This window comes from Symsagittifera roscoffensis, chromosome 4 (assembly GCF_963678635.1).
Source record: "Symsagittifera roscoffensis chromosome 4, txSymRosc1.1, whole genome shotgun sequence".
NCBI lineage: Eukaryota > Metazoa > Xenacoelomorpha > Acoela > Convolutidae > Symsagittifera > Symsagittifera roscoffensis.
The window spans coordinates 76,630,752-76,658,083 of record NC_087065.1 but is presented as its reverse complement, the minus strand read 5'-3'; the positions used below and the strand labels follow the sequence as shown (position 1 = coordinate 76,658,083).

The 27,332-nt window shown below is 34.7% G+C and overlaps 1 protein-coding gene across 1 annotated transcript; it reads right to left on the bottom strand.

Annotated features, from left to right (window-relative positions):
• Positions 1-228: 228 nt before the first annotated feature.
• Positions 229-26,557, bottom strand: LOC134845029 (solute carrier family 22 member 15-like). The gene is made up of 11 exons (XM_063861859.1): positions 26,467-26,557; positions 16,578-16,856; positions 16,132-16,370; positions 15,483-15,586; positions 14,938-15,092; positions 14,327-14,495; positions 11,703-11,819; positions 10,289-10,500; positions 9,038-9,154; positions 515-755; positions 229-259 (listed from the first exon to the last, which is right to left on the bottom strand). Exons 1-11 carry the CDS (start codon positions 26,555-26,557, stop codon positions 229-231), a joined length of 1,755 nt encoding a protein of 584 aa, XP_063717929.1.
• Between the last annotated feature and the right edge of the window lie 775 nt (positions 26,558-27,332).

The following is a 27,332-nucleotide window of genomic DNA, read 5'->3' as shown; positions in this document are numbered from 1 at the left end:
TCCATTGGCGAAACATCGCCCTTTCAGCTCATAAAAATACGCCTCAACCACTAAGACACCGCTCTGCCGCTCTGTTAATTGAGATTTAAAATGATTCATCATAAATCAACTTATATAAATCAACTTATATGCTTCAATCAAAATATAACGGATCTATGGAAAATATAGTGCCAACTAGATTGCGAAAATGTTTTGCAGTTTAGCTTGTCTAAACACATCCGATTTGTCTCAAAGCTTCGCCTCCCACGTTTCGCTGCACCTAAAATAACAATCTGTCCAAATTATCATTCAAACCAGCGCTCCTGAGAGGAAAGCGCCCCCCCCCCCCCTAAATCCGATACTGCCTAAGCCTATAAAAAACGTTTCATTCAAAAATTTTTGAGCAGTTATAGAGCTCACTTTCAAGATAGCTGTAATATTGTGAAAACCAGAGGTGTTTATACAAATATTCGACAAATTTTTTAAACAAAATCAATTAAAACCTTCAGTGCAGTTCAGATCATTGCTTACTTACTCTGACAACTGTTGCTGCTTTTGTTTCTTGAGACGCCCCTGGGCCAGCAAGTGGCAGTGTTGGATAGTCTCTGGCAATTCCTGACCTCTGGTCTCCGGGAGGGCCAGACAAGCGATGGCAGAGAGAAGAGCCAGAACGATCATCAGGGCTAGACTGGCACCGTCTATGTAGCTGTTCAATACGTCTATGAAGGGGAACCCCATGCCCACGAAACGACAAAAGGAGGAGCATATACCAATTCCTAAATCAAGATCTCAGTATTCTCCTCCCTATATTACAAAATCGAGAGGATTCTTTACTAGGTTTAAAACTCACATACGCTTAGCCGTTGAATTAGTCTTTTAAAGAGGCGAACTTTCGTTTAGTACCACAGGGGCTAATACGTTAAGAATTCCAGAAAACTTACAGAAAAGAAGAGAGCAACTTGAAAAGCTCTCCTTATACAAAAGAAAGTAAAGAAGAAATATAACTACAAAAAAAAGCAAAGCAAACAATTTAAGAAAATCTAAGCTTCAAAAAGCAAAGAAAAACGTATAAAGATGAAAAAATTTATTGAGATCAAAGATCACTGCTAGCGGAAATTCATAAGAAATCGAAATCTGAAACATAGCCAACAGACAATTGAAAAAGAATCAAGGAAAGCAAGTAAAAAGGAAAATAAAACTGACTTATTTCAGAATTTCAAAGAAAAGAAAAACAGTTGGCTCTAAAGTTCTTTGAAATTCTAGAACAATTTATGGTTAACACTTTTTTTGATAAACTCAACCCAATTTGAGAAAACTGGATTAGTAGGTAAAATGTTTATTCCCTGGAAAATTTGGAAATAAAATTTCACTTTCGAAACTAGAACTCGATTACACTTTTGCTGTTCAAAATTAAAGTTTGCCTTTTTCTTAACAAAGGAAATGGAATGAACTTGAAAGAAAATCAAACCGCGAAAAAGTATTTTTTTGCGCCTGAACAACTTCTCTCCTGAAAAAAACATTGAAACAAAGTCATCGTTTCTTAAAAAATGTGCAGAACATAAAATCACTGAGAAATTATCAAACCAAATTGATTTTTCAGTTATTATTTATATGAAATAAAAACGCTAAAACATTTCAAAGTCAGTTTCTAGCTCAGTTGACTGTTTTTGACTTGCAATCTATTGCTCTCAAAATGAATTAAAAATTGATTGGTCCAATACATACTTGAACCTTCAAATGCTTCTATACAGTCGCGGATCTAAGAATTTCTCGAAGGGGGGGTGGCGGATTTTCAAAAAAAAAATTTCAAATTTTTGTCGACCTTTTTTTAGGCCGACCAAACAGATTTCTTAAGCTCTCCCAAACCACTATAAAAACCCTGATTTGACCAAATGTTCTGCGTCTCAGGCAAAGTTTTGAAAAAAAGTTTAAAAAAAAAAGCGTAATTAGGCACTTTTTGGAAAATTTCTACCAAAAAATTGCGTTTTTCCCCGCTCAAAATTAGTATAGATGGGCACCCAAGGTGCCTTTAGAACATTTTAAAGGTCAGTCAGCCCAAAATGGATATCTCAAAATAGTACAAAGGGGGACCCTTTGGGTCGCAGGGGGTCGAATCCCTGAGAAAGGAGGGGGGAGCGTCCCCCTCCCCCTAAATCCGCTACTGCTTCTATAAGTACTTTGACAAATCGGGCTTGTCCGTAGACTTTGCTTTTGCTTCGCAAAAAAAATTTATGAATGAATTTATTTCAAAAATCCTTGAGTTTTCATTAAATGAAATTTACTTTAGAATCATATTGATCGTGTTTAGCCAAGTTCAACACTGTACCCTATCGATCAACAGGTTTGTTTTTAACAAAAGTCTAATTTCGTTTTATTACAATTAAAGAAAAACATTCATAAGCAAATAACTTATCGGTTTTTGTTCGAAAATTACAGCACAAATCATCTTAAGAGAGAAGTTTGAAATTTTTTCCTTTTCAGTTTCATAAATAAGAGAAAAACAGTGGAAAAAATAATATTGAAAAATAATGTTGAAAAATCTCCTTTCTTTTGAATCAGAAGTTGGATAAAACGTTGAATAAAATCTTGTTTGAAAATATAATGTTCATACTGCTTTTCAACTCTTTTGAACAAAGTTTCAAAGATATAGTCTTACATTTTTTTGAATCATCAGTATGTCATTTAATTGATTTGAATTCTATAACACAAAGGTGGGAAACTCGATCAAAGGTTACAAATCTTCTGAACTAACCAGCAGTATTGGCTGAAACTACGTGAAGATCTTAACGGCTTATCATCGCACATAAATTTCTAGCATTATGCGAGATACTGCCTGAAATATTTTGAAGCGCAAGTATCAGTACGTGCTCTTTGCTTTAAGCTCAAAAAAATAAATCTTGGAACAATTTCTTCATGAGTATATTTTTTGAAAATTGACATTTTGTTGGGAGTGTTTCACTTCTATCCATAGTTTTTAGTTTTCCTGAATTCAATATAGCAATAGCTACAGTGATCGTCCCAGTGATCTTGTTTGATTTACCTTTAAAAGTTTTGTTTCTATGAAATTGCATTATAAAAACTGTATATATTTTCTTGCCAATTTTAATGAACGGAAGAACATGTAATGAACATAAAAAAAATTATACAGAACCAAAACGGAGTTTTGCAACACTTGCGATGCAAAAAAAAAACAAATTGCGCTACAAGATAGTGAATGGAAAAAGAAGACAATCAAAGAAACTTCTTGAAAATTATATTGCAAAAAAAATAATCGAAAAAGTAACTTGAAAAGTTGACAAAAACACAGCTAAAAAAAGTTCATGGCTGTATAGGATGAAGTCCATAAACAATCTTAAAAAATTTTAATTCATTTCAGCAGAGCGGCAACAAATTTTGGTCAAAACCTGTTGAGCCGAAAACAACTGTTGTCATGAAAAAACTTTCACAATTTCAATAATTTTTACGACCCATCCATTCTGAAACACATTCACTTTAGTGATATTTCAGTAATAAAAAGTAGTTGTTTAAATTGGAGCAAAACCATGCTGTAGGAAGCAGTCTAATAAAACTGTACCAGAAGAAAAAAGGCGTTTCAAAAAAAGTAGGAAAAAAGACCGACAGAAACTAGGACAAAAATCACGAACCCAAAAAATTACAACCTGAAAAGGGCAGTACCTTATTACTAATTAAATGATGGTTGTTTTGTTTGAACTGTCGAGGAATTGAGCACGTCAGAAGGCGCCTTTAGAAAGTTTTTAAGGTCAGTCAGCCCAAAATGGATATCTCAAAACAGTATAAAGGGGGACCCTTTGGGTCGCAGGGAGTCAAACCCCTGAGAGAGGAGGGGGGAGCGTCCGCCTTCCCCCTAAATCAGCTACTGCTTATATATGTATTTACTCAAATCGGGCTTGTCCATAGACTTTGTTTTCGCTTCGCAAAAAAAACTATGAATGAAGTTATTTCAAAAACCTTTGAGTTTTCATTAAATAAAATTCATTTTAGAATCATATTGATCGTGTTTAGCCAAGTTCAACAGTGTACCCTATCAATAAAGAAGACAATCAAAAAAACTGATAGAAAAATAATTTGCAAAAAACTATTTGAAAAAATAACTTGAAAAATTAACAGAAACACAGCTACAAAAACTTCATGGCTGTATAGGATGAAGTCCATAAACAATCTTAAAAAATTTTAATTCATTTCAGCAGAGCGGCAACAAATTTTGGTCAAAACCTGTTGAGCCGAAAACAACTGTTGTCATGGAAAAACTTTCAAAATTTCAATAGTTTTTACGAACCATCCATTCTGAAACACATTCAATTTAGTGATATTTCAGTAATAAAAAGTAGTTGTTTAAATTGGAGCACAACCATGTTGTAGGAAGCAGTCTAATAAAACTGTACCAGAAGAAAAAGGCGTTTCAAAAAAAGTCGGAAAAAGGACCGACAGAAACTAGGACAAAAATCACGAACCCAAAAAATTACAACCTGAAAAGGGCAGTACCTTATTACTACTTAAATGATGGTTGTTTTGTTTGAACTGTCGAGGAATTGAGCACGTCAGAAGGCGCCTTTAGAAAGTTTTTAAGGTCAGTCAGCCCAAAATGGATATCTCAAAACAGTATAAAGGGGGACCCTTTGGGTCGCAGGGAGTCAAACCCCTGAGAGAGGAGGGGGGAGCGTCCGCCTTCCCCCTAAATCAGCTACTGCTTATATATGTATTTAGTCAAATCGGGCTTGTCCATAGACTTTGTTTTCGCTTCGCAAAAAAAAACTATGAATGAAGTTATTTCAAAAACCTTTGAGTTTTCATTAAATAAAATTCAATTTAGAATCATATTGATCGTGTTTAGCCAAGTTCAACAGTGTACCCTATCAATAAAGAAGACAATCAAAAAAACTGATGGAAAAATAATTTGCAAAAACTATTTGAAAAAATAACTTGAAAAGTTAACAGAAACACAGCTACAAAAACTTCATGGCTGTATAGGATGAAGTCCATAAACAATCTTAAAAAATTTTGATTCATTTCAGCAGAGCGGCAAAAAATTTTGGTCAAAACCTGTTGAGCCGAAAGCAACTGTTGTCATGAAAAAACTTTCAAAATTTCAATAATTTTTACGACCCATCCATTCTGAAACACATTCAATTTAGTGATATTTCATTAACAAAAAGTAGTTGTTTAAATTGGAGCAAAACCATGCTGTAGGAAGCAGTCTAATAAAACTGTACCAGAAGAAAAAAGGCGATTCAAAAAAAGTCGGAAAAATGACCGACAGAAACTAGGACAAAAATCACGAACCCAAAAAATTACAACCTGAAAAGGGCAGTACCTTGTTACTACTTAAATGATGGTTGTTTTGTTTGAACTGTCGAGGAATTGAGCACGTCAGAAGGCGCCTTTAGAAAGTTTTTAAGGTCAGTCAGCCCAAAATGGATATCTCAAAACAGTATAAAGGGGGACCCTTTGGGTCGCAGGGAGTCAAACCCCTGAGAGAGGAGGGGGGAGCATCCGCCTTCCCTCTAAATCAGCTACTGCTTATATATGTATTTAGTCAAATCGGGCTTGTCCATAGACTTTGTTTTCGCTTCGCAAAAAAAAACTATGAATAAAGTTATTTCAAAAACCTTTGAGTTTTCATTAAATAAAATTCATTTTAGAATCATATTGATTGTGTTTAGCCAAGTTCAACAGTGTACCCTATCAATAAAGAAGACAATCAAAAAAACTGATGGAAAAATAATTTGCAAAAAACTATTTGAAAAAATTACTTGAAAAGTTAACAGAAACACAGCTACAAAAACTTCATGGCTGTATAGGATGAAGTCCATAAACAATCTTAAAAAATTTTAATTCATTTCAGCAGAGCGGCAAAAAATTTTGGTCAAAACCTGTTGCGCCGAAAGCAACTGTTGTCATGAAAAAACTTTCAAAATTTCAATAATTTTTACGATCCATCCATTCTGAAACACATTCAATTTAGTGATATTTCAGTAATAAAAAGTAGTTGTTTAAATTGGAGCAAAACCATGCTGTAGGAAGCAGTCTAATAAAACTGTACCAGAAGAAAAAAGGCGTTTCAAAAAAAGTCGGAAAAAGGACCGACAGAAACTAGGACAAAAATCACGAACCCAAAAAATTACAACCTGAAAAGGGCAGTACCTTTTTACTACTTAAATGATGGTTGTTTTGTTTGAACTGTCGAGGAATTGAGCACGTCAGAAGGCGCATTTAAAAAATTTTTAAGGTCAGTCAGCCCAAAATGGATATCTCAAAACAGTATAAAGGGGGACCCTTTGGGTCGCAGGGAGTCAAACCCCTGAGAGAGGAGGGGGGAGCGTCCGCCTTCCCCCTAAATCAGCTACTGCTTATATATGTATTTAGTCAAATCGGGCTTGTCCATAGACTTTGTTTTCGCTTCGCAAAAAAAACTATGAATGAAGTTATTTCAAAAACCTTTGAGTTTTCATTAAATAAAATTCACTTTAGAATCATATTGATCGTGTTTAGCCAAGTTCAACAGTGTACCCTATCAATAAAGAAGACAATCAAAAAAACTGATGGAAAAATAATTTGCAAAAAACTATTTGAAAAAATAACTTGAAAAGTTAACAGAAACACAGCTACAAAAACTTCATGGCTGTATAGGATGAAGTCCATAAACAATCCTAAAAAATTTTAATTCATTTCAGCAGAGCGGCAACAAATTTTGGTCAAAACCTGTTGAGCCGAAAACAACTGTTGTCATGAAAAAACTTTCAAAATTTCAATAATTTTTACGACCCATCCATTTTGAAACACATTCAATTTAGTGATATTTCAGTAATAAAAAGTAGTTGTTTAAATTGGAGCAAAACCATGCTGTAGGAAGCAGTCTAATAAAACTGTACCAGAAGAAAAAAGGCGTTTCAAAAAAAGTTGGAAAAAGGACCGACAGAAACTAGGACAAAAATCACGAACCCAAAAAATTACAACCTGAAAAGGGCAGTACCTTATTACTACTTAAATGATGGTTGTTTTGTTTGAACTGTCGAGGAATTGAGCACGTCAGAAGGCGCCTTTAGAAAGTTTTTAAGGTCAGTCAGCCCAAAATGGATATCTCTAAACAGTATAAAGGGGGACCCTTTGGGTCGCAGGGAGTCAAACCCCTGAGAGAGGAGGGGGGAGCGTCCGCCTTCCCCCTAAATCAGCTACTGCTTATATATGTATTTAGTCAAATCGGGCTTGTCCATAGACTTTGTTTTCGCTTCGCAAAAAAAACTATGAATGAAGTTATTTCAAAAACCTTTGAGTTTTCATTAAATAAAATTCACTTTAGAATCATATTGATCGTGTTTAGCCAAGTTCAACAGTGTACCCTATCAATAAAGAAGACAATCAAAAAAACTGATGGAAAAATAATTTGCAAAAACTATTTGAAAAAATAACTTGAAAAGTTAACAGAAACACAGCTACAAAAACTTCATGGCTGTATAGGATGAAGTCCATAAACAATCTTAAAAAATTTTAATTCATTTCAGCAGAGCGGCAAAAAATTTTGGTCAAAACCTGTTGAGCCGAAAGCAACTGTTGTCATGAAAAAACTTTCAAAATTTCAATAATTTTTACAACCCATCCATTCTGAAACACATTCAATTTAGTGATATTTCAGTAATAAAAAGTAGTTGTTTAAATTGGAGCAAAACCATGCTGTAGGAAGCAGTCTAATAAAACTGTACCAGAAGAAAAAAGGCGTTTCAAAAAAAGTCGGAAAAAGGACCGACAGAAACTAGGACAAAAATCACGAACCCAAAAAATTACAACCTGAAAAGGGCAGTACCTTATTACTACTTAAATGATGGTTGTTTTGTTTGAACTGTCGAGGAATTGAGCACGTCAGAAGGCGCCTTTAGAAAGTTTTTAAGGTCAGTCAGCCCAAAATGGATATCTCAAAACAGTATAAAGGGGGACCCTTTGGGTCGCAGGGAGTCAAACCCCTGAGAGAGGAGGGGGGAGCGTCCGCCTTCCCCCTAAATCAGCTACTGCTTATATATGTTTTTAGTCAAATCGGGCTTGTCCATAGACTTTGTTTTCGCTTCGCAAAAAAAAACAATGAATGAAGTTATTTCAAAAACCTTTGAGTTTTCATTAAATAAAATTCACTTTAGAATCATATTGATCGTGTTTAGCCAAGTTCAACAGTGTAACCTATCAATAAAGAAGACAATCAAAAAAACTGATGGAAAAGTAATTTGCAAAAAACTATTTGAAAAAATGACTTGAAAAGTTAACAGAAACACAGCTACAAAAACTTCATGGCTGTATAAAATGAAGTCCATAAACAACCTTAAAAAATTTAAATTTGTTATAAGAGCGGCAACAAATTTGGGTCAAAACCTGTTGAGCCGAAAACAACTGTTGTCATGAAAAATTTTTCAAAATTTCAAAAAATTTTGCGACCCATCCATTCTGAAATACATTCAATTTAGTGATCTTTCAGTTATAATAAATAGTTGTTCAAATTGTACCGAAACCATGCTGTAGGAAGTAGTCTAATAAAAACTGTAGAAAAAAAGGCGTTTCAAAAAAAAGTCGGAAAAAGGACCGACAGAAACTCGGACAAAATCACGAACCCAATAAATTACAACCTGAAAAGGGCGTTACCTAATTACAACTTAAATGATGGTAGGTTTGTTTGAATTTTCAAGGAATTGAGCATGTCAGAAGTGATTTTTACCATTCCTACTTAATTGAACATGCTGTGAACAAAGTTATTTACGGGAAAAAAGTCTAGTAATCGATTGCAATACCCTTGCTTCTCGCAAGGCTAATCACTTGTATATAGTGCCCATCAAACCCGACAAATCCATTATCAAATCTGGTACGACACCACCACTTCGACAACTTGCTCGGCAAATTTACCCACAAGGATTCCGCCCCTCCATGCCACTACATTAAACACTCCCTCCCTCTAAACTTGATGAGAATTCCCCTTATCTTGCGAAAACATAAAACTACCACTACTCAATGCAAATGGTGACTTTACGTTATGACATCACAACATAGTTCCTTGATTTACCTGTGGTTCGGGAGAGCGTGGGAAGTAGTTCGCCCGTGTAGAGGAAGATGAGGTCAAAAGTGCCAGTCACAAACAGTTTGCTGAAGGAGGCGAACACCAAAACCAGACTCTTCGTCCCTATAAGTACATGTCACGTCAGGGTAAATGCGCTCATATCAGACGGAACAAATAGCAGAAAAATTTTTCAGTCAATTAGAATACAAAATTCAAAAAATGAACGAGCTGCGGGGGGGGGGGGGGGTTTCTTTTTGTTATACGGCCAATTTTTTAATGATCTCAAATTAATATAATCTTTATGCCCCTCCCCCCGCAAATGACCTATCGTAGAAACAGGTGCGGATCTAGATTTATCCCGAGTTTTGTCGACCAAATTGAGTTTCCTTGGCTCTCGAAGTCACTATAAAGACCTTATTTTGACCAAATTTTCGCCGCTGCTGGCATATTATTAAAAAAAAAAACAGGCAAAAATGGCGTATTTAGGCAGTTTTTGGAAAAATTTGACCAAAAATTGCGTTTTCTGTCGCGCGCTCCTAAGTGAAAATTACCCTCTATTCCTCTTTTGAGAAATTTGTTAGGTTGGTCAGGTAGGGCATAATGTACAATGCATGATGTTATTAAAAAATTTAATTGAAGTGTTTTTTAAAAAGAGTTTTTTGGGCGACAAATACATGAACTTTGAATGTAAATTTTGCATCTTTTCAGAGCAATTGAGCTGATGATTTTTATATGGTATTCTTTTCAAAGAATTGGAGAGAAAATTTGTGCATGGGATGTTTTTTCTCTAGACGAATATAAATATCTTGGCAACGATTTTTTGACAAAACATTTTTGAGTTTCCCGTTCCCCCTAAATCCACCCCTGATATTAACTAATTGTAACCATCGTAATCATTCGTAATTTTTCTACTTTCTTATCAAAAAAAAACAAGAAATTTTGAAGGAAAAAAATGTTTTTTTTTGAAAATTCATTTTTGAGTTCTTAATTCATTTCATTGTTAAGCAGTTAATTTTTATGCCTATGGCATATTAAACGAGATAAAAATCTGCCTATAGAGTACTACTTTTGGCTTTTTTGCGATATTTGGCATTGATGAACTTTAAGTACTTTTAAAAAATTAAACTTGTTTCTTATTAGTTGGAGGTAGAATGATGTAGTTGGAGTAGGGGGTATACTAGACTGACTACAATAGAAAAAAAAAGATAGGAAGGAAAAAGTGATGGTAAATAAATGGGATGTTTGGTTGGTGCCTACCTGCGAATAGCTTGCACAGAGCGAGAGATACAGAGCAGAGAATGAGTCCAGCCACCATCACCGACCTCCTTCCGGCCCAGTTGATGGTGAGCATCACTAGCACCACTCCCGGCATCTCAAACAGGCCACTCAGCAGAGAGTAGGAGTACAGGTTCAGAGCGAACAGGTCCTGACCCATTGTTAGTGCATAATACAGCAACATGTTCGAAGACCTGCAAATGGGAAAATACTAAAATAGTATATACGAGATACGACAATTCCAAAATTAAATTTAATTATTTCAACTTAAGAACTTTAGAAGGGTTATTCTTACGTTCAAATGGTTGAGTTGAAAATTTCGTGAGGGGAGGCAAATATTCAAAAAATGATTAATTAAAATCCCTTGAAATGTAAGAGGGTCAAAATTCTGAGGGCGAGGGCGTCCGAAAACACGCCTAGACTCCCCCTGTAAGTCCGCGCCAGGTACACTCCTATCATGTTTTTGTATTCAATTCTCGGAAGAGTCAATTCTCGGAAGGAGATGAACACGAACAAAACTTATCTAGAAAAAATTAATTTTCAGATCAGACAACTACTTTTTTCAGAGCAAGCCGAAACCTTTCAAATTTTGATTTCAACATGATTCGCGCAAATTTGCGAAACAAACTTTTCGTACAATACGCAAAGTAAGACTTCTATTCCTCGGAGAAAAAAAAGAAAAGGGACAAAAAAACTATTTAAAAAGTAAACAAACTATGCCTACCATATAAATGACAAAATGAGCAGCCATTTCTTCAGCAGAGGGTCTCCAAAAGTTTCTCTGATTGGAGATTTCTGACAGCTCTTGGAGGAATATTGTGTCGCCTTTTTCCTGCCCAGAAATACTTCAAAGGACTCCTTTGGCAATTTATAACACAATAGGAGACCCTTTTCAAAACAAGAATCACATTTGAAATCCTGACCTGACTTATATTAAGGACAAATAAAATCTCTTGTTGCATCAATTCTCGTTTTAAACTAGACGATATAGTTTTTTGAAGCCAACCTTTATCCAAACATATGTTGTTCTCGAGAATAACGCAATGTCTGCGAGCCCAGAAAACAAATGCTTAATGTTGCAGAAAATAAAAAGCATCATCCGTGGCGAGTTTACCTCAGCAAATTAACGTCTTTTTTTTTTAAAAAAGCATTTTTGTTTAAAGTTTTATCATTGTTAGAACGTAAGAAAGTAGTTTCGAGCTGTAAAACAATAAAGCACAATCATTTCATCTTTCTACATCGTATGAGTACATGAAAAACTCCTTTTCAAAACAGTTTTTCTTTCTAATTTTTTCTAATAATTTTAAAAGGGATCTTCTATCGTGTTAAATTGTTAAATCGTTCCTTGTAATGACACTGTGTATGCTGAGTCACAATCAATTCCTCCAGTTTTTGCCACATGTTAGGATCCAGGGTCTTGTTCGTTTTGACCTCGATGTCCTTGGCCACCTGTTTGAACTCGCGATACTTTCCCTGCTCTAACAACCATCGCGGGCTCTCTGGCATCACGAAGCTGAAAAGAGAAAAAAAAGAAGCTTAGTTGTTTCGTGTATTTCGGTGAATTTTCTTACGGCACCAGGTCCGAAAAAAAAACAAAAGAACCAAACTGACCAATTAAACTTATTAAGATATGCCTATTGCCCCAAATGCATAAAAGCAACAGTAAGTTGCTTTAAAACAGAAGAATGTTCATTTTGTTTTGCCCTCATTTTGTTTTGCTTATCATGCAATTTAATATATGAAATTTTTGGAAAAAATGCTCGTCATACAAAATTCATACAAAATTTAAAAGTGTTTTTAAAAACTTTTAATGAATATTTTTGGTCTATTTGCCTCTTTTGAAGCTTTCTGGTCATTAAAAATGATTTAAAATTTTTGATAAAAAACAATTAATATTATACAGTTTTCATGTATGAAAATTATAAGATAATCATTTTGTCATAGGTAAAATAAAAACTTCAAAAATCACAAAAAAACGTGTCTGGGTAACTTTAAAGAGATTTAAATAATTATACCTAAGATAGAGGGCATTTTGACAATCAAAAACCCTTTTTTAGTTTCGGTCGCTTATCATATAGTTTTTTAGCCTTTTTTAGCTCATCATATAGTTTTCATAAATGAAAATTGTATGATGTGCATTTTTTCATAGACAAAAACACAAATTTGAGGTAAAAATCCAAAAATCACAAAAAATTGTTTTTTTTTGTAACACAATTATTATTTTTTTGTTTAGTTTTGCTAAGATAAAAAATTAAATTTGTAAAAAACAAGCCATTTTTTCCCAACCACCAAAAATTTCAAACTAAAAATTATCTAGCCATATGCAAAAATTTACATTTGGTATATAATTCCATTTGAAAATGTCAAAATTAACTTTCGTGGCTAAAGTCACCATGCGCAGGTTATCTGCGCGGTAACTACCAATTACACACTGGGTTTTCGTATGAAAAAAATCCTTGGTTAGTGTTTGGGATGAAACACAAAATTTCAAATCAAAAATTTTTTTTTTGTATTTTGAGTTCTGGAAAAAATGTTTATCATACATTATCATAGTATGGAAAAAATGCTTTTTATACAATTTCATTGTATGCAAAAACTCTTATTTTGCTATTTCGCTGAATGATTTTTGCACTGAACCGAAGTCAAAATTAGCAGAAAGAAATGTAGCATTCACAGTTCGTGCAGATACAAAAAAGATGGTGTTTTTCAAGTTCTATTAAATTGGTACAGTCCTGATTTGAATTATCCGGTCAAAATGAGCAAAATTTGAACTTTCACACACGTTTTTCTCAAGTTGGGTTACAATCAAAAAAGTGATGAGAACAAAAGTTGCTTAGAAATTCATCAGAATTATTAGGAGGCAATTTTTTCTCCGAAATTTTCAACCAAGGTTTTACTCCAAAAATGGGTTATTTTGGCTTTTTTCAATTAATCAAGAATTACGCTGAAACTGCTTTGTTAATTGATGAGAAAATTAAACCACAGGAAGCCTCTTAAGTATTCCAACAAAGTTTAAGAAGGGTTAAATCTCCAAAAACCTGTATGAGAGAAAAAAAATTTACTTGATAGTCAATAAATGAGATTTTTGCTATATAAAACCCAGTATTTTTGCATTAAAATATTTCAAAACCTTTTTGCGCAATTTTTTGATGATTTAACATTTCTTGAACTTTGTTGGGCTGCATAAGAGGCTTCCTGTGGTATAACTTTTTGTCTTATCATAACCCAAATTGAGAAAAACTTGTTTGAAAAATCAACTTTTGTTCATTTTGTCCGGATAGATTAAATCGGCGCTGTATAAACGCATTGGCAACAATTTATCGATAAAACATTTTTGAGTCATTTTTGAAAAATGCCCAAAGCTAAAACTTTTAAAATAGCCTCCAATAATTCTTTAGAAAAGTCATGAGGTTTGACTATTACCATTTTGGGCAATTTGAGATAATTGATGCGTGAAAAATTCCTATAAATGCGTAGAGCAAAATCCCAATCAACACGTCTCAGGGGTGGTTCTAGGATTTTCAAGTTTCGCTCGTTTTGTCCGGATAACTTAAATCAGCACTGTTTCTGTGAAACAATTTTTCTTTGTGTCTTTGATCTGGTAATTTTGCCCCTCACACACTTCGCCCCTCATAAATTACTGGCACATTTCGCCGCTAAAATTTACATTAAGAAAGCGGCGTTAATTAACTGTGTAATAAGTTAGGGGCGAAACGTGCGAGGTCGATAGGTGTGATATTATTAGGGGCGAAATGTGTAAGGGGCGAAACGTGGGACGTTCATCCATTTTAGCTGGAGTTCTAGCTGGTTCTGACTCCAATTTCTTGCGCCAATCAAAATCGAGTATACTAAACGCAAACTAAATTTAGTCGTAAATATTTAGATGGATGGAAGATCTTGTTTTGGGCTATTTAGAGGTGGAGGGTGTTAACGTGATCCCATATGATTTCTAGGAGAACAAGTTAAACTAGAAACGACTGCCTCAATCCCTGTATACAGACCAGAATGAAGTATACTCACAACCAGTAGAGAATGATGGGCAGACAGAACCACATGCCGGTGGTGGTGAAGAGTCTCCAGGTGCGGATGAAATAGCCGAAGAGAGAGTACATGGCCATGCCTGCCCCGAACTCAATCCCAGGCACCATCCCAATCATGCCCCTATGGCCAGGCATCATCACCTCCGCCCCTACACACACACACGCACACACATCAGACCAAAAAAAATCAACCAAAAATGGATGTCTCAGAATAGTGTCAAAAGGGGGACTTCAAGTGGCCAGGAGATCGAATCCTTGATGGTACGGGGGCGTAATAAAAACAACACCCACAAAAAAAACAGTAGCAAAAAAACAGGATGAATGGGTTATAAATGGCTTTTTTCTCAAGAATTGACATTAATAAGCTATGTTAACGTCCAATCCAGATAGAGAATTGTAATCTTTTTAATACTAGATTTGCAAATTTGAGCTTGCTTTGCAAATGCAGATGCGTACAAGGCTCAGTTCTACAACCTTTTTTTTCTACAAATTTGAAGCAAACTAAGCTTTAAAACAGAAAAACATCTGATATTCAATATTTAGATAAAGACAATTTCTCTTAACTGTCAAGTAGTTCAGCTTTTTGCTTACCGAAGGTGACAGCGATGGGGTATTTGCCCATGTTGAAGATGGAGACTACGAATCGGAGGATTATGAGGAGGATGATGTTGTTGGACAGAGCCATGCCGACGATGAAGAACATCTCAAGGAAGAACTGAGTGATCAGCAGCGTCTTCCTCCCATATCTAGTAGAGCATGTATTATTATTTCCAGGCAATTCAGCTCATTCATTGCATTTACGATCTGACCGTTGGGGCTCTGTGTCCTCTTTAAACCACCCCCCCCCCCCTTTTTCACATTAGAATGATTTTATGGTGTAACGAGTGGTTGTACAAGTACAGGCATGAAAATATACTTCGGATAGACTAATTAGTCCTGCATGCCAGCCCTTATAATAATCGGACACTTTGACCAAAATTCATCATAGAAAAGTTCACAGGTGGAGGCAGGGTGGAAAAAGAGCCAACGTCGATCTATTCTATCTTTATGAGACCTATGCCATCTTTAGATCTATTATGTCACCATTGGATCTCTCGTCTCATCAAAGCATGTCTAGTTTCAATATGCACACTCACACATCTGCGAGATGACCGAGGATGATGGCCCCTATGCATTGTCCCAACACGAACAGAGACTTGTCTATCCTTCTGAACATCTCCCCGCCACACACCAAGTCGAACTTAAAGAAAAGCATGTTTGTGTAATAAGCAGTTCTGACTACGACATATTTTTTGTCGACCAACTTTCAACGCCTATATATCATCTCAAAATCCTAAAATCATCTCAATAGTCGAAATAAAAAATGCACATTTGTATAATGAGGAGTCCTGACTACAACATAATTACAAATTGAATGATTGCATGTAAATTCCTCATAATTTTCGTCACAAAATGCCTGTTCATGAGGAGTTCCGAGTAAGACATTTTGTCGACTACTTTATACTAACTAATTTAGTGTCTGAAACCTTCTTAAAAGCAGTCGAAAACGTCATTTTTATCACATTTCATTAATAAAATTTCGCATGCGCGTTTTTTTAGCGTTCCGATTGCCGTACGTGGTCGGTGCTCATTCTCGATGCTCGGAAGAATCTTACAATTTGAATTTGACCATCAAAATCTGAAACACTTACTATTTACTGCAAACTGCGATTGCATAATTTTCAGACAAAACCAGTGATAAGAAAACGTATCACAGCCTTTCATTATTTTCAAAGCCAGACTGACCTCTGATACGACTGAATCAAGAGCTTCCACAGGCATGAACTCATAGCCGAACATCTCTTCACATCTAGCGAACTCAGCACCACTCAACACACTCGACATGTTCGGCTGAGAGAGCAGTTCGGCTAAAGTCACATTCAGGTCCTCGGCTTCGGATATGACGTCATCCACACTGGCGTTTAGTGCTGTGCAGCCATCGTTGTTGTCTGCAAGGACTCCACTGCAGCCGAATCCATTGGGATCTTAGCAGAACAATCAATTGTCCGAAAAAATTGCACAACCTTCATGCGTTTATGATTTTTTTCTTCGAACTCAAGGCAAAATTAGTCATGAAAGTTTACAGGCGAAAACCTATAATTTTTATTGCTTTTTGTCTTAAACAAGCAAGCAAGGTTTCAGTTTCTCAATTTTTTAATCAATTTTTCTAATTTTTGCGAAATGTTTATTACCTTGGAAGAATGTCTGCTGGATTAATTGGTGTGGTACATTCTGCAACTCTTGTCTTTCGTAGTTCTTCATACTAATATTACTAATATCAAAACTAGTGTCATCGTAGCTATTGTAGTTATAGTTGTTGTCGTTATTGGTTGTTTGTTCCAGTCCGGGTATCCTGCACCTGTGGGGTATGTGTGCGGCTGCAAATATGGGCCATAGCACATTTCCCCCGTCCTGCAGGGCCACTATGGACACTCCCAGAAACACCAGCAGATGCCACTTGTTCCAGTATCCTACACAAAACATAACAAGACTGCTCGTTTCAGGGCGAAGCCCTGAAAGTTCCGACAGCCTTTTAACGTTTATGGAGCATTAATAACATAAACAACATTAAAAAATTAATAGAAATAAAATAAAATGAAAAAAAAAATGTTTTTTCTAAAATTTGAAAATTTTTCTATGAAAATCATCCCCCATACGCCATATAAAGTACAAAACAATAGATTTCGCTCCTTGTAACAAATCAATTATGGCAAATAAACTTCTTACAACCAATTTGGAACGATTTCTAAGACGGATTAATTCTCCGCTTGCGCGTTAATAGCGCGAATTATATCGCGCGTTAATTGTCCCAAATTGGTCAAAATGGCCAAAATGGCAATCTTTAAACCCTCATAACTTTACGAAAAAAGATCACAGGTGAAATATCTTTTCAAATTTAAGCTCAGGACAACAATAGTTTTCGAATGATATAAAAAATTTCCGTCAAAAATGGCTAGTTAAAAAGTCGAAATTTGTCTGAAGAAAAAAAAAACCCACCCCGAGCCCAAATATTCCGTTACTTTCGTATCGAAAGTCGGAACAATTACTGTTATGTCCTAGATTTCTTACTAAACTTATTTTCTTATCTGATATCTCTAAATATCCCCCATTTGGTACTTATTCACGAAGTAGCAAATATGATGAAATAATTATAATCAATCAGGATAGAACTGATTTTTTTTGTTTTTGAAAATATTTTAAAAAAATACAATTCAAGTTGATGAGTGATCTCTAAACGAGGTTAATTAAGTTGAATATTAAGGCATATTTATTGATCGCCAACTAACATATCAAAATCAGGTTAAAAGCATTTAAAAAAAACAGGGCATCAAAACCATCTACACAATCCTTGTTTCATCCAGATTAAAACCAGATATAATTAATTGTCCAGTACTGAGCCATTCACATTAAGCTGTGATTTTGAATACGATCTCAGAAAACATCATTGCATTCGAAAAAGAACTTAGCTGAGCTGTTGAAATCTTTGAAGCAGATCTTTGCAACAATAGCATTAAATTTTTGGAAGGCCTGAACATTGTTATTGTTCCGACTTTCGATACGAAAAAAACGGAATATTTGTGCTCGGGGTGGGTTTTTTTCTTCAGACAAATTTCGACTTTTTAACTAGCCATTTTGAAAACAGGCTGTAAAAACTAGCCATTTTTAACTAGCCATTTTGAAGCTGTAAACTTGATTAGTGAAATAACAAAAAAAAATTAGTCTTCTTTTTGTATTTTTTCACTGTTTTTGGTAAAATTATATAGGTTTCAAAATTAATCATTTAAATGTAATTGGGATCTGTAACACGCGATGTTTTTGAGTTGTTCGAGCGGAGAAAAATGGTAGAACAAATCGTTCAAACTGAATAAGGAATATCATTTAGTCGTTTTCTGATGATACGGCTTGCTTACCACATGCCGTTGTACTTAACATGTTGTGTGGGGAAATAAAATGAAAAACATTTTAATTTAAGCCACAATGATAAAAAGTCTTTTAATAATGAAAAACATTTTTATTTCTTAATTTGATATATTTACAAAATTTTAGTTTTGCATCAAAAAATTTTGTTAAAACTATTTTCTTCAATGTTAAATTGGAAAATTCATTTTTGATCACAATCACTCTGACTTTTCACAATCACTCTGGAAAATAAAAAAAAACCGAATCAATTTTTTTCCGTAAATTTATGGGAGTCCAGATATGAAACTTTATGAATCAAGATTTTTTTCAGATTTGATCATTTCTGTTTTAGATCTGAATATTTTTTAGTTTTTATCAATTAACAACTTTCAGATGTGAAAATCATTTTATGTAAGTAATATAGAATTTCAGATCTTGTAAAGAACAGCCCCTAGCTACGGGAGTGTTCATGTTTTCCACACACTTAAAGTATTTGTCGAAAACAATCTCGTTCATCGTTAATTTGAAAAATCAATTTTAATTGCACTCAAATTGATTCTGAATACGCTTCTGTTTTTCTTGTTTCAAAATTCGAAATCAATTTTGGCACAGAGGCAAAACTACAACAGTAGCCAAACGCAGTTCAACTAATAATTAGGTCGCACTAAAAAATTCAAAATATCCATAAGGACATAAATACAAGCACGCTTCTAGCTAGCCCGACCCTTTAAAAAACTGTTCGTTAATCTAATAAAAAACGTCAATCTATCTATATGTTAACGACATGTTTTTCGTACAATGCGCAATGGTTAAAAAATAACACAGAGGACAATGTCGCCAATCAGAAATAATGAAATATTGAGAATACTAAATTATATAAATTATTATTAGAGAGAAAGAGAGAGAGACTGATCTTACATCTGTGCTTTCTTAAGTTGCATTTAAACTTTTTGTTACAAAAACTTGTTTATTTCCAGGAGAATAAATAGCTGAAACTACCTGCTTCGGGATGAAGAGAAGGAAGGGGTAGAGAAGGAAGGGTGTATAGAAGAAGGGTGGTGGGGGAGGAAGGGGGAAGGAGAGGGAGGAGGAGGGGGGAGGCATGTGAGGAGGGAACAAGCGGGAGGGGGCTCCCACAAATTTGCCGCTATGTTACTTCATCACCTTTGTAATTCATGGCCATATTAATTTATCATCACCTTATTAGTCTACCGAGATTATTAACAAATCATTTTGTTTCTCTATTCTTCCAGCCTTCTTATGTTTTTCTTTCTGTATTTTTCAAGCGAATTCAACAAAGTAATTCATTTATCAATCCGAGGCTTGATCAACCTTGAATCTCTGTGTAAGTATAGAATATCCTTCAGTATAAGAGTAGTCAAGTTCAACAAGGCTGTTTAGATGTAAAATTTTGGTGTGTTTTTTCATGCAAAAGCGAAACGAACGGCGAATTGGCAGGTAGTATTTAGGTAATTTTTTCGAGATGTTGCTTTTGCAAACTTTGTTCACTCGTTGTGTGCACGTTTAAATATCATATAGATAATCTTGAATCGAGTATCTCTTAAATTGCCACCGAAAAATCCCCAAATCACCAAAAAAGTCTCCAAATTATTTAGACAAAGTGTTCGAAAAAGCTGAGCGGCGTATTCGAGACGCATTCGAAGACCATTCGAAGCGAAACAAGAAGTGAAGGTGTCGAGGGCCATATTATCGAAAAATCACTGAAGTATTTCTTCGATGATCGAATATTATTAAAAATGGAGGTGTGAAGAGTTTTCGGAACCCGAAGTTTTCACAGATTCAAAGAAAGATTTGGCATGGTGGCATAACTCTTATGACAGATTTTGTCGTTTTGAGCTCCGAACCAGTAGAGCCCAATATAAATCCATGGCCCGGACTTTTGATGACGGATTAGACTGAAAACTTTTGCGAACGTGATACCAAATTGTCGACGAGCAGACTGCGACAGCAGAAAACCCAGAAAAAAAAATTGAACGAAACTGAAAACATCGAAAAGCCAAACTCCGAAGAGGCTGAAACGGTTGAAGAACGAAACGACTCTCTATCAATTTTGGTGACAGCCTTCTCGCCTCAGGAAGCGATCGATGATGGGTTCAGATTTATTTTCTTTTTTTGAGTGTTTTTGCAAAAATTTATACATGGTTGAGTCTAAAATATACATTTGTGTTTGCAATTTATTCAATTGAGTATCTTATACTCTGAGTTGCCATAACATTTGAACGCAAGCTAACTCATCGACTTAGCACAGTATATGGCTGGCTTGGGATCCCAATGACATCAAGGAAACAAGTTCACATATAAAGGATAATTTTTACAAATTCTCCCAATCAGTTAAGGGGGAGAAAGTATGAATTTTTCACACGTCAACTTTCTAGAGAATGTTACATCTACTCAAAATATTTCATTTTCGAAACATGAAAAAAACGTCGATTTAACTGTTTTTAAGCACATCAAAATCAATATTAATTAAAAGTTTATAATTAGTTACATTTGTATAAACGCGTTTTTGCGCGTTTGTATATAATGCATGTTTTATACATGGTTTATTTGCAGAATAATTACAAGCGTGCTCAATGGCGAAGTCTTTTAGGGGGGGGGGGGGGGGGGGGGTTTATGCATGATTCCGTTTCAGTTTTAAAACATTCATTTTAAATTACCATAAAAAACATTATTACAAGTGTGATAGAGGGTCCCAAATTACATAAATTTTAGGCAAAAACTACAAATAATCAGCTCAAAATGCGCCATTGGTCTTTCTAATAATTGTCTCAAACGTAATTAACCTGTCGCATTCGCGCAAACTCATTTTGTACTTTAATTAGCATTATCAAAATACTAAATTGAGCAATTTTGAGTCACTTTTTCACATTAGGTTAGTTTCTTGGGACCCCTCTATCACAGTTGTACCAAGTCATCATTTGCGACACTTAAATTTGGTTTGCTCTATCAGCAATGATGCTGAGCTCTGTTGCGGTATCTAATATCCATCACAATATATAACTCACGTTACAATGTCAAAGCGGTACAATCACACTTTTCATCGCCCCGAATTTGTTTTGCTTTGTTTCGACAGATTTTTGTGATTTTTTTTCGGTTCTGTCTCAAACTGTAAAAGTTATGCATTTTTTCTCGATGCTGTCTCAGACGCTATACATTATGCTGTCTCATACAATAATCGTGGTTTCTTAATAAAACGTTCTTAATTTTTAATTTCATGCAGCTTGACGCCGATACCAGATTGAAGCCGCTCGTTCACTAATCGCGACAAACTAAACTCCAAAATTTCATGACAAAGTAAGATGAATGGTACGAACTTCTTAACAGTAGGTATTTAATTAAAATGATACTATCGATGAAAAAGGTTCAGTATTTTGTTATTTGATTACAACTTGCTATTTGTCGAAAAAAGTAAACACACAAACCGTCGCTGTGAAAATGGAACAAATTATCCAGAACTCAACGAAATAGGTTTGGTGATATGATTGAAACAACAAGAGTGCTGTGTTGCTCAGCAGGAAATTCAGTAATTCAATCTTCATTTTTGTTCCGACTTTCGATACGAAAGTAACGGAATATTTGTGCTCGGGGTGGGTTTTTTTTTTCTTCAGACAAATTTCGACTTCTTAACTAGCCATTTTTGACGGAATTTTTTAAATATCATTCAAAATTATTGTTGTCCTGAGCTTCAATTTGAAAAGATATTTCACCTGTGATCATTTTTCGTGAAGTTATGAGGGTTTAAAGATTGCCATTTTGGCCATTTCGACCAATTTGGGACAATTAACGCGCAATATAATTCGCGCTATTAACGCGTAAGCGGAGATTTTATCCGTCTTATAAATCGTTCCAAATTGGTTGAACGAAGATTATTTGCCATAATTGATTTGTTACAAGGAACGAAATCTATCTTTTTGTACTTTATATGGCGTGTGGGGGGATGATTTTCATATAAAATTTCAAATTTAAAAAAAAAAATTCATTTTTTTTTAGTTTCATTTCATTTTTTTATGTATTACTGCTGCTCAATAAACCTTAAAAGGCAGTCGGAACATTCAGGGCTTCGCCCTGATACGAGCAGTCTTGTTCAAATTTTAAATTTTCAAATATCGTTTCGCTGTGAATCTGGATCAGATCTTTGAAACAATAGCATTAAATTTTTGGAAGGCCTGAACATTGTTATTGTTCTGACTTTCGATACGAAAGTAACGGAATATTTGTGCTCGGGCGGGTTGTTTTTTCTTCAGACAAATTTCGACTTCTTAACTAGCCATTTTTGACGGAATTTTTAAAAATCATTCAAAAGGTATTGTTGTCTTGAGCTTAAATTTGAAAAGATATTTCACCTGTGATCATTTTTCGTAAAGTTATGAGGGTTTAAAGATTGCCATTTTGGGCATTTCGACCAATTTGGGACAATTAACGCGCAATATAATTCGCACTATTAACGCGTAAGCGGAGATTTAATCCGTCTTATAAATCGTTCCAAATTGGTTGAACGAAGATTATTTGCCATAATTGATTTGTTACAAGGAACGAAATCTATCTTTTTGTACTTTATATGGCGTGTGGGGTGATGATTTTCATAAAAAATTTCAAATTTAAGAAAAAAAAATTCATTTTATTTAGATTCAATTCATTTTTTTATGTATTACTGCTGCTCAATAAACCTTAAAAGGCAGTCGGAACATTCAGGGCTTCGCCATGATACGAGCAGTCTTGTTCAAATTTTAAACTTTCAAATATCGTTTCGCTGTGAATCTGGATCAGATCTTTGAAACAATAGCATTAAATTTTTGGAAGGCCTGAACATTGTTATTGTTCCGACTTTCGATACGAAAGTAACGGAATCTTTGTGCTCGGGGTGGGTTTTTTTTTTCTTCAGACAAATTTCGACTTTTTAACTAGCCATTTTTGACGGAATTTTCTAATATCATTCAAAAGGTATTGTTGTCTTGAGCTTAAATTTGAAAAGATATTTCACCTGTGATCATTTTTCATAAAGTTATGAGGGTTTAAAGATTGCCATTTTGGGCATTTCGACCATTTTGGGACAATTAACGCGCAAAATAATTCGCGCTATTAACGCGTAAGCGGAGATTTTATCCGTCATATAAATCGTTCCAAATTGGTTGAACGAAGATTTTTTGCCATAATTGATTTGTTACAAGGAACGAAATCTATCTTTTTGTACTTTATATGGCGTGTGGGGGGATGATTTTTATTAAAAAATTTTCAAATTTAAAAAAAAAGTTTCATTTTGTTTTATTACTTTTAATTTTTTAATGTTATTACTGCTCTATAAACCTTAATAGGCAGTCGGGACATTTAGGGCTTCGCCCTGATACGAGCAATCTTGTTATAGTGTGTGTTTGAAGGGAACATGTCCGGCTGGTTTTTCTAGGTACTAAGAAAGATCTTTTAAAAGATGAACATGTTCTAGCATCATAGAAAAATACTACTGCAATAGGATATGACATTTATGATCTTTCTTCTAGTTTTCGCTTCAGCACTGTAATTTAAGTTCTTGTTTAAAAAAATAGCTAAAACAAGAAAGCAAGTCCTCAAAATCTAACATTGCAATAATTTCACTAAGACGGATTAGTCGAAAATGAGTTCGGAGAAGATTTTGTAAAAATCAGAAGAGCAAATTAGGTCGTTTATTTCAAAAAAGATTGAAACTGAGAATTTTTTAAATTGAAACTAAAGCTCAGACTACACAACTCGTAAACACAGAAAGAATGATAACTCACACCCCCTACCTGTAATGGTCTGAACAGAAAACAGAATGCCGCATTGAAATACATTGTTTGCTATATTGAATTTGATTGTGTTGCTGTAATAACTTATTGCAGCAACACAACATTTTTAGTATATAATTCAGTTTTTGTCTCAATTTAACGACTTTCTGATTCGCAAAATCAGTTTCGAGCAAATTTCCCATATGTTGAATTGCCCGTTCACTCAACTTCTACTTGACAACACAAAATTTTAGCCAGAAACTTTTGTTTGGACGGACCTCTGAAACTGGGGAGAAATTTCGTCTTCGGAAGTGTTTTATTTAAGACAAAATTTCAAAAATCTTCCCACGAAAATCATCATTACAGTCAAAATTCGAACGACATTTCAATAACTCTGAAACTTTCAGTGTCAAAAAAAATCGAAATCGATTTTTTGCCTTCTCGTATAATTTTGAGCAGATACATTTAGCAGAGAGAGAACTGAAAGCAAACATTGAGACTATAAAATGATTTTAAGTGAAAATAAGCGGTTTTTGAAGCTTCGTTAGCATTTTCGAAAATACAATATTTTAAAAGTTCAAAAAATTCGGGTCTTATGCACTAAACGGCCCAAAATCAGTTTTTTTTATCTTGAAACGAAAATCATATTGTTGAATATGAGTGGGTAATTGGCCAATCATAATCAAACAGCATGGCCCGGCATTTCAAATAAAAAATTCACGCAGATAAAAGTATTAGCACAATTGATTGAAAAAATAGAAGTGTTTCTATAGCAGACCTCTGAAATTGGCGAGAAACTTCGTCTTCGGAAGTGTTATATTTAAGACAAAATTTCAAAAATTTTCCCACGAAAATCATCATTACAGTCAAAATTCGAACGACAATTCAATAATTCTGAAACTTTCAGTGTCATGAAAAATAGAAATCAATTTTTTGCCTTCTCGTATAATTTTGAGCAGATACATTTAGCAGATACAGAACTGAAAGCAAACATTGAGGCTATAAAATGATTTTCAGTAAAAATAAGCGGTTTTTGAAGCTTCGTTAGCATTTTCGAATAAACAATATTTTAAAAGTTCGAAAAATTCGGGACTTATGCACTAAACGGCCCAAAATCAGTAATTTTATATCTTGAAACGAAAAAATCTTGGTGTTGAGTATGAGTGGCTAATTGGCCAATCATATTCAAACAGCATGGCCCGGCATTTCAAATAAAAAATTCACGCAGATAAAATTATTAGCATAAATGATCTAAAAAACAGAAGTATTCTGTTGAAGTAATTTTTCTGAATTTTTCTTGTCTGGACATAGGCCTAGAATGTTTTTGATTATTTGATCAAGTTCAGTATGAAGATTTCGGCTACTAACTTTATCTGCCGAAACGGTGATTGAAAAGCCTGGCCGCGCTGCTTGCATTTGATTGGCTAAGATTAGCCAATCAGATTGGATCAGAACAATTTTATTTCAAGATAAAGCAATATTGATTTTGGGCCGTTTAGTGCATAAGACCCAAAAAAAGGTCGCATACTTTGCAAATTTTTGGCTTCTGAAAACAAAATGTCATTTTCAATTTTGATAGGCACTGCAAAAAGAAAGCAGAAATAAGTTTTCTAGGCAACTTTTGTTGTGTTTTTGTAATTTTGGAACATTCTGTGCTACTTGCGGAGTCGGCTATCTTTGTGTTTTATAGATTGTTTTGAATGCTGTCATTCCTGCGCTAAAACACATATAACATATACAGTTTTTTGCATAAACTTTACTGTTTTGTTTATAATATAATCATCATAATAAATTGTTCCAAACGATATTTAGTTACAGGCTAATTTATAAAATCTCATAAATACAAATTAGAGTCCTTTGGGAGAACACCATTAAGCCAGCATGGTGCAATCTTATTGTTTTCAAGTTTTCTTAATTCGAACTCACTTTGCTTAATTATTCTGTAGTAAAATCGTATACGACTTTTTAGGATATTAGTCTGTTCAATCCTCGGATCATGGATATCTCAAAACGGATAACGTCACCTTTGGGTCGGTAGAGGGTCAAATCCCTGAGGAAGAAAGAAATTCGTCTTCCAACCGGCCCCCTCCCCCTTAAACCGCCCCTGGATCATCGGATTAAAAACATTGAGACCACCTACGGTTTCTTTCGTACGGTTTTTTTCATACGATTTGGATTCAGTATAGTCAGTGGCGTGCTCAGAAATTTTTCTTGATGGGGGGCAATTTTCGATTTGATTTTCCAAGCTCTCTTAAAATACTATCAGTGAAAAAACAGGCTAAAATTACGTTATGAGCACTTAAAAAAACTTGACCAAAACATTGCCTTTGTTAGGCGCGCGCTCCCCCCTCAAATTTAGTTAGATTGGCACCCCCCTCGGCACGCTACTGAGTGTAGTGCTTGAGTGTTGGGTTTAACTGACCTGTGGTTTCGATGATGTCGATGAACAGCTGTTCTATTTGCTCACCACCTTCTTCCTCATTTCCTACATTTTCACTCTCCCATTTCGCCATCGTTTTTCAACCCAATATAATCTTGTTAACTGTTTCCCACTATGGTAACTAGTAAATAACTTCTGCGCCGATATGTACTAATTTACATTATTTAGTTCAGTGGTAGATTTGATTATTTATAAACTTTGCACCGCGTGATGAATTCCCCCTTTTCTTGCAAAAGATGGGAACAATTACAAAAACCCAACTAATGTACTGTGGTCACACTCTAAATTGAGACAGTTTTTAAATCAAATAAATTTCAAAGTTTCCCTATGGAACTCATTCTCATTTTTGTGATTTGAATAATTTCAATGATAAAATTGAACCCGAAAATAAACAATATCTATAATTTAGGTTAATTTATAAATAAACAATATCTTCAACAGGTGCTAGAAATGTTTCCTGTCTTTTTCTTGAAATTTTATCATGCGCTTGCAGATTGAATGCCATCATTTGACCCTGTGCGACTCTATGGCAAAGGTTTTCAATGAATGTAATCAGTTTCGCGACTGTCAGAGCGATATAGCAGTGGCTCGATGCACAACCAAAACCATATTTCAGTCTACGGATTTCAGATCCTTACTTTTATTGTAAAACAGCTGTTTTTCCGTCCAAAATTTGCGTTTTTTTTTTGAGAAATTGACGTTTAACTGCGACTGCGGGCGATTTTTAGCAAATTAAAAAGTTTTACGCTTGTGGACAAAATGAAACGCAAATTCACGATTTTACATTCTAAAATGCCTAATTTCAAGGACCATTTTGGACATTAAGTCAAAATTTTGAAGTATTTACA